Source organism: Oreochromis aureus, linkage group 7, assembly GCF_013358895.1.
Source record: "Oreochromis aureus strain Israel breed Guangdong linkage group 7, ZZ_aureus, whole genome shotgun sequence".
Taxonomy (NCBI): Eukaryota; Metazoa; Chordata; class Actinopteri; order Cichliformes; family Cichlidae; genus Oreochromis; species Oreochromis aureus.
In genome coordinates, this window is record NC_052948.1 from 42,880,647 (window position 1) to 42,891,481 (window position 10,835).

At 42.4% G+C, this 10,835-nt stretch overlaps 1 protein-coding gene across 3 annotated transcripts; it reads left to right on the plus strand.

Annotated features, from left to right (window-relative positions):
• The first annotated feature begins 3,784 nt into the window (after window positions 1-3,784).
• Window positions 3,785-10,493, plus strand: trim69 (tripartite motif containing 69). Of its 3 annotated transcripts, none has more exons than XM_031742632.2 (7): window positions 3,785-3,838; window positions 5,861-6,956; window positions 7,589-7,684; window positions 7,891-8,124; window positions 8,815-8,837; window positions 8,929-9,044; window positions 9,170-10,493. In XM_031742632.2, exons 2-7 carry the CDS (start codon window positions 6,321-6,323, stop codon window positions 9,712-9,714), a joined length of 1,650 nt encoding a protein of 549 aa, XP_031598492.1. In that variant the 5' UTR covers window positions 3,785-3,838; window positions 5,861-6,320; the 3' UTR covers window positions 9,715-10,493. The 3 variants fall into 3 exon arrangements, with proteins under 3 accessions (XP_031598492.1, XP_039471764.1, XP_039471765.1); XM_039615830.1 differs by having other exon boundaries at window positions 5,952-6,956; XM_039615831.1 differs by having other exon boundaries at window positions 6,213-6,956.
• Window positions 10,494-10,835: the final 342 nt, after the last annotated feature.

Sequence of the window (10,835 nt, forward strand, 5' to 3'; positions counted from 1 at the left end):
CTTGCAGACACAGAGAGACATCAGCTATTTAGAGGAGGAGGAGCAGAGCTGCTCAGAGTCCTGCGCTCACAAGCTGAGCCGAAGATAAACACTATACAGTTGTGATCATCACATCCAGCGTCGCAGGACAACACCTCTGAAGAAAAATGACTGAGTCAGTGATCTAAGTGAAGAGTCGTGATCTTCAGCAGATACCGAAAAGTGCCAGAGCTCGTCTCAACAAGTGAACAATTTATAGAGCTGCAGAGGCAGGGAGGTGTGGATGAGCTGTTTACATTGTGACAAATGTTATTAGAAGTACCAGACACATTATAACCTGCAGCACTGGCGTGCGAATCTCGGCCCAGTCTGCGTGCCTCTCTGAGGAAATTAAAAAAATATTGCTGTGTTGTCTGTATGCTCCTGCTCAGATATCATAATGAAAAGATTATTATATACAGACATTCATTTATAAGGGCTTCTAAGGATTTCTCACTTAATCAGAGTTTGGTTTTGGGGCAAATGTCTGCTGTATGAGGAAAAATATTTCACATTCAGTTTCAGAGGATGAAAGGAATCATTATGCACTATGTAGAAAGAGCATCTACATCTGACATTGAATAATTATAATTTTAGTTACTTAGAGGGATCATTTTGATCATTCTAGACCTATAAATAGAAATATTATGATATTTGAGTGCTCATTGATTACATTTCTTCTCAAATGATGTCAGGTCATAGAAAAAAAGGCTGCAAACATTAATGTTCAGTGTGCAGGTTTATAATCAGCTGAAAACACATGATGCTGCAACATTCCTTAATTTTGACATTGAAATGTAAAATTATAGGGCCGTTCCCTGCACGAGTTTCTATCTATGGTATCGTATCAGCTTGAAAGGTAAATGAATACAAGTACAGGAAGCTTCCTAAAATATACTCTGATACCGCATCTGTTAAAGTACTTCATCTGAAATTCTCTGAAAGTCAGACTGACAAACACACACACACACACACACACACACACACACACACACACACACACACACACACACACACACACACACACACACACACACACACACATCTGCTGTTGTCCGTCTCTCTCCCAGTCCTACAGTTATTTGGACAACAATTACATTTTGAACAATTATTATGTGATTTAAGTAGGCGTGGAAGTATATCATTGTCAAGGTCTACTATCAAGAATGTAAACACAGAGGGTTTTTAACAAGGTGAAAACCACTGATTAAACTCAAGAAGGTCAGATTAGATTTAAAATATCTAAAGAGACTCCATAGTTCTGAACACAACATTCTCTTATCTTATAAATCTTATAAACAGTACATTTGCACAACCACGGAAACTAGCCCACTGAATCATTGGGCTTTGATCAGTGGTTGGTGATCAATGGTCATGACAATTTGCATATTAATGATCAAGGAACTGACCTCCCAGCCCATTGTTCATTCAGTGGTGCTAGTTTCAGTCAGCTGAGACTGAAGAAGTCACTTGGATGAGTGACGAAACGTTTCTCCCACTGAAACCGCTGCGTCCAGATGAACAGAATCAATCTTTTGGGACAGCTCATGATGTGAAGCTTTCTGCATCATCTGTCAGACATGGTGGAGGCAGCTTTATGGTATGACACGTGTGGCTGGTTGAACTTGGTCACTCATGTTTATTGATGATGTGATTGTTGATAGATGTAACAGGATGAAGTCTGAAGTGTACTCTGCTATAAGCGGCTCACATTCAACCAAATGTTGCAACAGTGAACAGACTGAACTTTACAGTGTAAATGGACAGTGACCCAAAGCAATCCAAGAGTTTCTCAAGGCAATAACCAGGTCAGCCACCTGATCTCAACATGATTTAACCTACCTTTTAGAATTAGAATAGAATAGAATTCAACTTTATTGTCATTGCACATGTCACAGGTACAGGGCAACGAAATGCAGTTTGCATCCATCCAGAAAGTTACTGAAGACAAAACTGAGGGCAGCAAGACCCACAAAGAAACAGTGACTGAAGGTGGCAACATGAAAGGCCTGGCAGAGGGTGTCAAGGCCAGAAACACAGCAGTTGGTGATGTCCATGAGTTCTGGGTAGACTTCTGGTATTCCCTTCACCCTGGAGATAAAGGAAGGGAGAGCGAGAGAGCAAGGGCAAAAAAGAGAAGACAACGACAGATTAGCTTTGCAGATAACTGTTCTTAATCATTCAGAACTGGAAGGTATGTTGATTTTAATGACACATGTCTTTGTTGTTGCAATTGAAGACAGAGCTGGTCAGTAATATTACAAACTGGAATCCAGTAGCATTTAGTGGAGAGTGGGCAGGCGGGTGAGTGAAGAGCCTTTTGTCTTACAGGAAAACATCCAGCCTGCATCCACACAGTTCATCGCTCTGCAGGTAAGGAAAGGGGGAGAGAGAGTGAGAGCGGAAGAGAGACAGAAGAAACAAGGCTAAAAGACACTGGGTCTGGCAGCACCATGACATTTTTATACAGAGAAATAATGTTTTTAGAAGTAGGAGATTGTTCTCATGGTATCCAAAAACAATGAAAAATTAAGTATACACCATGCATCAAAGAAACACAGTTTATCAACGCACAGTGGGAAAACTATCTCATAAATCATTTTGAACGCAGTGATTCTGTGGCTGTTTCACATTTTACATGCACACGTATTGATATGTCCAGTGAACTAAACCCTGCAAAGAAAAACCCAGGTCGCATATGCTGCATGTGCTGCATTAGTTATGATGTGCAATGGCTGGAAAGAGAAGAAAGCCAGTATGATATGAAACTTTTATCTGCTCTATTCCACATTCATGATGAGGCTTTGGTGGAAAAAATAATAAAATGATGGCACTGAGTGTAATTAACCTTCAGGAGTCCCTAATAAAAAAAAAAAAAAGACCATGGCAATATCTTTCAAGCTGCTCGGGGATGCCCGCACATAATTAACACAGGGGAGGGGTTAAGGGTTGTTGAGTTAATTACGATGTTGAAATGCCTCAATCTTACAGTTCCTGGAAGACTCGTGGGTCAAAAAATTTGAGTGGGGTGAATGAAGAAGTTCTAGTCTGCCACGTCGCTCTTGTTAAAAGCCATACAGTCATGCTGCAAAACTCCAGCAGCAATTTTGGTATTTCACTTAATAAAAGACAAATCGACAGAGAGGCTGTGGAAGTAAAAGGCAGAGGGGAAGAGGACAAAGGCATCGTGGTGGAAGGAATCTTTGTATTCCTGGAAATGTTCCTCCTCCAAAACACAATGCAGCGTCCAACATGGCCAAGATCCTGTGACTAAACAGACACTGAAGAAAAACATGCCTGCAGCTTTTTAATAATAGCTTTTACAGATTGTTTTGAACAGAAAACTTGTGATTTATAAGCTATTTATTATACGTATTAGCGCAAAAGACAGTACAAAGCAAGTCTTCAAAGGACAAGTATAATTTTTCTTTCAAAGGCTGTTCTGATTTAATATTGGTTCCTCTGTATTTTCATTCTGTTGAACCTTTGCTTGGGGAGAGACTGTTGATGAATAAATGAGGACCCAAGATGACGGTGATGGAGATGCGAGTGGAGGTTTATTTACAGTGAAGATAACAGAAGTGAGGGCAGGAGGTAAGGTCAGCGGGAGAAACTCAGAGATGGCAGATGAGGACAGCAGAACCGTAGACAAACATAGGGAATGAACACATGTGACGAGGAGTTTACACCAGGTAATTGATAGTCCAGGAAAGCTTTGGAACTGATGGACCTAACGAGAATAATATTGCAAAGAAACAGGTCACAGACTGTTTTACACAACCAACTGGGGACACGAACAGAACACAAAGGAGAGACACAGGTGATGAAAGAAACACACAACTCAAACCCAGAACAGATACAAAATCAGAATAAACTAGAAGAATGATAATAATAAACTTAAAAGCGCTGGTCAGAGGACCATGAGAATAACCTCATGCGCAATGTGCGGATGATAGTCCATCTAAAGCTTTGGATATATAGTAATAATATTGCAGAAACATGCCTCATGATACTCACAGAGTGATTTGTGGCAGAGCTTGAGAACAAAAGGGGGGGCATAAAAATGCAACATTCATGAGGCGAGAAAAAAACATTCATGAGGCGAAGAAACTCCCACACGCACACATGAAGCACGTCCGCACTGAGCACACACCCTCAATTAAACTCGGAGCTCATGTGTAAGGCACCAGGGAAACTGGAGGCTCTCTGGAACTTGTGCTGCTAAAAATAACTTAAGTGTCTGCAGCAGTGAGGCAAACCTGTAGGAAGATGAGAGGCGCAAGGACAGCCGGTGTAAAAATACAGAGGAGAAGAAAGATGTGATATAATTTTACTTAAATTGGGATTCCTGACAATTACCTGACAATATTCATAAGGAAATAAAATATGACAAATTCATAGATAAATATTCGTAGCCTAGTACGACCTTGCTCATACTAGGCTGGACTCCTTTTGGCTTCAGAGCTGCCTTAATTCTTTATGGTAAAGATGAAGACGCTCTGGTTCCACCAGTAGTCATAAAGGGATGGACATGGTCAGCAACAATACTCAGGTAGATTGTAGCTTTTAACTTCTGCTCAGATGCTACTAATGGGCCCGATGTGCCAAGAAAATATCCTGCACACCATCACGTCACCACCATCTTCTGCTGCTTTAGCACATTTGCTTGAAGGTCCAGTGTGTTCACAGATGCTCTTCTGCATACCTTTGTTGTAATTAGTGGTTATTTGTGTCACTGTTCCTATCAACTCGAAGCAGCCTGGCCATTCTCAACAAGGTGTTTTCACCAGAGAACTGCAGCTCACTGGATATTTTCTCTTTTTTGAGCGATTCTCTGTAAACCCTGGAGATGGCTTTGTGGGAAAATCCCAGAATATCACTTAAGTCATCCTTCTCCATTGTGATGGTCAGTTTGACGTTCAGCAGGTTTCCTTGATGTCTACATGATTAAGTGCATGTGATGCTGATACGAGTAGTGAAATAGATGTACTTAATAAGTTTCCATGAGTGAATTGCGATGCCTTTAATTTGCAGCACACTGATTTTACACTGTAATATTGCTACTTTGCAAGCACTTTGTTCACCTGTAAAACTTCAATGCAAAACAATTTTCTGAAATCCTTTAGGTGTTGGTTCCTGCTTTCCACCCTCAACTGATACTACATTAAAAAAAAAAATGGGTTTACTTAATCATAGCTGTTGTTTACCCAGTTATATTATCAATTTGATGTTCATCATATTGATCTGTAATAAGTTTAGTTCTAGTTTAAGTTTCACTTTGGACACCAGATGTCCCTATTGCTCATAACACAGAGTACAGGCTGAGAAAAGCTGACTGAAAGGTTTTCTAAAAGAAAACAAGAACGTCTTCAGGTACATTCATGTCATTCATCATAGGAGGAACACGGTTCTAAGTGTTATTTACAGACAGTGCAGCAATCAGAATATTGGCACACACAAGACAGGCTGATTAAAACAAACAAACAAACAAACAGGCAAACAAATAAAAACAAACTCACTCAGTATAAACATTTATGCAGTACTGCTGTGCTTTTACTCACCCGACCTGTGATTATGCACTAAATAATCACAGCATGCCTACGTTTACAGTGTCATTAGCCTGATGTAACATCCTGTAATATTTAGTCGGCCCATGTGGTGCTGCTGATACGAGTCTTGGCAAGCGAAACACAAATTTTTCACTCAGCTTGGATTTTTAAATAAGCTTTACTGGACGTTATGTTGTTATATGCACTCTGGATAAAGAGTGCTCTGTCTGTTGTGGAGCTTTCTTTGCGTACAGTTTTGAATGATACCCTTCTACCTTTTACTTACTTGGCAGAGATCGTGGCCATAATTAGAATGATGAAATCGCTATCTACTACTCACAGATGTTTTCCTGCTTTCTCCCTCTAACCCACACTCACGGCAAGAGCTCACACAGTCACATCCACTGGATTTACATTTTTCTTCAATTACTCTTAGAGCAGATTAAGAGTTCGGTGAAGTCGGACTTTACTTGCGCAGACTTTTCTAAACAAACATGCCAAGGAAAGAATATCCATGGTCCGCCTCAGTTTCCTGACTGACGTCAGTCTGAGGGGGAAAGGGGGGCCTCTGAGATCCCCTCACTATCTGATCTGCATGTGAGAGGCTCATGCTGCCTCTGCACCACCCCCTTGTTTTCCCCACAGCAACAGGAAAACTGGAGGCCAAAGAGAGCGGCCACACTCTGTAGGAGAGGAAGGACTTAGAAGTCCAGCAGTACAGTAAGAACAAAGAAGGACACTAAAGGCAAAGGAATGAGCAAGAATCAGAAAGAAGTGAAGAAAATCCAGTCTGTCTATCTACAGAACCTGGAGAAAGTGAACCAGGGGATAAAGCCGGACAAAAAAAGTTGGAAACCTAAAGAAGGAGACTTTGCTGTGCAAACAGCAATGGAAAAGCCACGACAGCCTCCCATAGCTGGACAAGTGGCTAAAAGCTCGGCTCACAGAATCAGCAGAGACCTGACTTGCTCCATCTGTTTGGATCTTTTCAAGCAGCCGGTGTCCTTGCCCTGTGATCACACCTTTTGCCAGGGTTGCATTGAGGGTTACTGGGCAGGGCCACGGGGCACCGGGCAAGGTGGAGCCGGCTCCTGCCCTCAGTGCAGGAAGGTGTACCCCGGACCGAGCTACAGACCCAACCGTATTGTGGCCAACATAGTGGAGAGTTACTGTCAGGGTCTGGAGGAGAGCGGGACTGGACCCTGCCTGCCAGATGCCGGGGTGCCAGAGAGGGCTCCTGCACCGGTTGCACGCTGTAGCCGACACAGGGAGGAGCTGAAACTGTACTGTGAGGAGGACCAGGAGCTGGTGTGTCTGGTGTGTGGCATCTCCCAGGAGCACAGAAGTCACACCATGGTGTGTGTCCAGGAGGCAGAACAGAAGTACAGGGTGAGTTAAGCTTTAATGAAGTGCCTGTCAGCAGTTAAACGTTCAGCAGGAAGTCAATATTACTGTTAATGGGGTTTAAACTGTTTTTGCTTTATAAAGTTTTAGACTTGGCTGCATATTTCCCAAAAACAACTTCTTCTGGTATCGCAAACATGCATCCTCTTGTGTTGTTCATCAGTGCAGAGTCTCCCAGGTTAGGCTTAAAGCAAAAGTAAGCGCTAATTTATCACGCTTCCCATTGTGTTTTCAACAAATCACACTGGACAAGACATTGACTTTGAGGGAGTCAGTATGTTTTGACGGACTGCACAGTGGTGCGGCGGTTAGCACTGGTGCCTCAGAGTGAGAAGGTCTGGGGTTTGAATCCACCATCGTTTGCATGTTTTCCCTTTGAATGCATGAATTCCCTAAAAGTACTGCCTTCCTGTCACAATCCAAAGACATAGACAGGTGTGAATGGTTGTCTCTGTGTTAGCTCTGCAACAGATTGGCCATCTGTCCAGGGTGTACCCCGCCTCTCGCCCTATAGCAGCTGGGGTAGGCTCCAGCCCCCCTGCGACCTTGAATTGGGTAAGCAGAAGAGAATGGATTGTTAAACAATGTGCTTTGATGTTGTGTTTCTGCCCTGACAGGCATCCCTGCACAGCTCAATGGACTCTTTAAAAGCTGAGCTCAACATAGCGCTGCAGTGTGACAGAGAAGCTGAAGACGAGGTGAAGAAGCTGAAGGTGAGAGGAAACAAATCGGAATCAAAACCTTGCCACTGCGCATGCTACAATCACTATAAATATCCAGACTGACCCACTTGACCCAGAGTTTCCTGTCTCATTCCCCTCATGGATTTTTAATGCTTTTGTGTATGTGCACACAGACTGTTGTGCTTTTTAAACGTATAGACCGTCGCTCCCAGTGACAATGTGCATCTCCCACTCAGGAGCACACCGCTGATCTGAAGCAGCGCATCGAAGCCCAGTTCAGCGACCTGCACCAGTTCCTCTACCAGGAGGAGAAACTGCTGCAGGTGAAGCTGAAGACGGAGGAGCGAAGAGAGCTGATTCGCCTGGACGAGCACAAGGCCCTGCTGTGCGTGGAGATCTCTCGTCTGCAGAGGGCTGTCCATGAGATAGAGGACAAACTAAAAGAGCAGGACCCATTCACTCTGCTCCGGGTACGCTTAGCCTGTTTGTACATACAGCGCAGTTCATCTGGAAGTTATTACCAGGATGATGAGTCAGCTCTGGGGATGATTAAGCCAAAAAATGCTGAACTCTTGATTTTAAATATGTTTTCAAAACATTTGTATCACTGTTTTGAAAGAAATAGTATCAGAAGCACAATATTTGGGAAGAAAATTAGGTGTTTTTCACTCTATTATGTAGCAGACATACATTTTTGTGCCAACAGGTTAAACAGGGTCCAACATCAACATTCAAGATATAACTGAGCTGGGTGTGACCGCTTTGGCTTTCCTGTTAAGCTCTGCAGAGTGGTCTTAGCAAGATGGTCGATTTGATTACATCATTATGACAAAACGTCAAGGGTAAAGCGTGATAAATAACAACAACACTGTTGTAGTTTTTTTTTTCCAAACAAAAGATTTATGAGCTTAGACAGGATTCAGGCCAACGATCTCAGTCGCTGAGCTCTACAAAAACGAGTTCAGTTCAGGCACCGGGCCATACTCGGGCCAAGGCAGTGGGAATTTCCCCCGGCCACAGGGAGATCCCGCAGGGTGGGATAATGTGAGGTCAGACATTGATGTAATGTGGAAAAAAGCTCTCTCTTCTTTCAGATACAGCAAAACTAATTACAGTCTTTTTGTCTCTTTTCCTGTGTTTATTCCCGTGTCTCATTTCAGAGCATCAAAGCACTTCTCCAGAGGTGAGCGTGGGAAAGAGGCAGAATATTTTGTCCTTGAAAGGCTCTGTTTTTGTTCTTTGGCTTCATTGTTTGACTTTGCTTTCGTTGACAGGCCTCCACTTAAGTTTGAGAAACCCGTGTTTACACCACCCAGTCTGTGTGAGGGCCGGTTTGCAGGGCCCCTACAGTACAGAGTGTGGAAATCTATGAAAGGAAGCATCTATCCAGGTACTTAAAATGACTCAAACTCCTGAATCGCTGCACTGCACAGAAAACCATCATCGAAATATCCAGCAAAGAAACATCTTTGGCCTTAAACTTCCTCTCTTGCCTTTCCTTTCTCCTCTTTTTAGTTCCAGCTTCCATCACATTTAACTCCAGCACGGCCAACCCATGGCTCAGTCTGACTTCCTCCCTCACCTGTGTTCGATACCAGAACTTTAACCACACTGTGGAGGACAATCCCAACAGGTTTAATGCCGCCCTGTCGCTGCTGGGTAGCCAGGGCTTCACCCACGGGCGCCACTACTGGGAGATCGAGGTCTACAGCAGCACAGTCTGGACTGTGGGGGTAGCCCGGGAGTCGGTGCCCAGAAAGGGAGTCATCAAAGCCCTTCCAGCTAACGGCTTCTGGACTATCTCTCTCTCTTATGGGATTCGGTACATGGCGGGTACGTCCCCTCCAACTGTCCTGTCACTGGAGGAGCCACTGGCCAGGATCGGTGTGTACGTGGACTACAAGAGGGGCCTGGTGTCCTTCTACAACGCAGAGAGCATGACACACCTGTACACCTTCAGGGAGACCTTCACAGAAACACTGTATCCTTATTTCAACTTGGGCTTCCTGGACAAAGTGCATGAAAATGAGCCTCTCAAAGTTTTCTTGCCAAAGATTTAGCTGCTGTGAAAAAAGGAGAACAAAGGGTCAAACAGTTACCAAAAATGACTAGATATGCAAAAAATCATATGTGAATAAAAAAGGTTCCTACTGTACAGATTTGTAACTGTGCACATGCACTGTGCAGTTTATCTAATCAGAAATCAGAAACACGTGTATCCAAGCTTTGCTGAGTTTGCAGACTATGAATCTACTGTCAACCATTTCATTTCAGAGAAGCTGTGCTTCGGTGAAGAATGTGAAACTGTCTGGTTATCTGACTGTAGTGACATTATTGTAATGTGCTGTTATGTAATCTTCTTTATGCATGGTTCATTAATTCATTCAGTACTTTGTTTTTTACTCTGTAAATAACTGACATCCTGAATTATACTGGAGTTACAACACTTGATGATGTGATGCATTCAAGGATCATGGAGAAATGTTTTATTTCATCATAGCAAACATTAGGTTGTACCACACATTTAAATAAAAATCCATTTAAATCTTTTTGTATGTGTGCACATTTTTGTAATTGAGAAATTTTAGCACATATTGATCAAAAGCCTGACGCATGCTACACTAAATGTGTGGCACCGAAGATGTAAAAAGATGTCCTTAATTATATGCACAAGTGTGTTATTTCCAGTATTAAAATGAACAGAACACCTCCATGATCAAACTTCTTAATTCTGTTTTTTATGACTACCTTATGGTTGCCTTAAGAGTTCATTAATTATTTATTTATTCAACCACTTGCAGCACTACGAATAAATGTTTTACACTAGTAACAAACTGAACTGGAATGAATGACTGTTTACTTTAAATTTCAAATAAAGTTATGAAAAAACTGTTTTACACTAGTGGGTCACAAGCAAAGAACTAAACACGTTTGCAGCCTGGAACAGAAAACTGTTAAGTGTCCCTTTAATAATGATTGACTGTGCAGGGGAAAAAAATGAAAAAAAAAAAAAATAAAACATGGCCATTGTCACTGCCAGGTTACCGGTTTGCTTTAGGCTTCATTTTGAAGCCTTAATGTAGAGTTCGGGAAATGGCCATGTTGCTTTTTTGGAGCAAGAATATCATATTTGGATTAGTAGTTGGATGCTTGGTAAACAAACTGGATTCCTAAATTGTAC

Bases quoted from the DNA above. Each gene is read 5' to 3' on its own strand.
- trim69 (XM_031742632.2), top strand. From the start codon at position 6,321: ATGAGCAAGAATCAGAAAGAAGTGAAGAAAATCCAGTCTGTCTATCTA. The intron at 8,838-8,928 runs GTGAGCGTGGGA...TTTCGTTGACAG, and splicing joins ATCAAAGCACTTCTCCAGAG to GCCTCCACTTAAGTTTGAGA. The intron at 9,045-9,169 runs GTACTTAAAATG...TCCTCTTTTTAG, and splicing joins GAAAGGAAGCATCTATCCAG to TTCCAGCTTCCATCACATTT.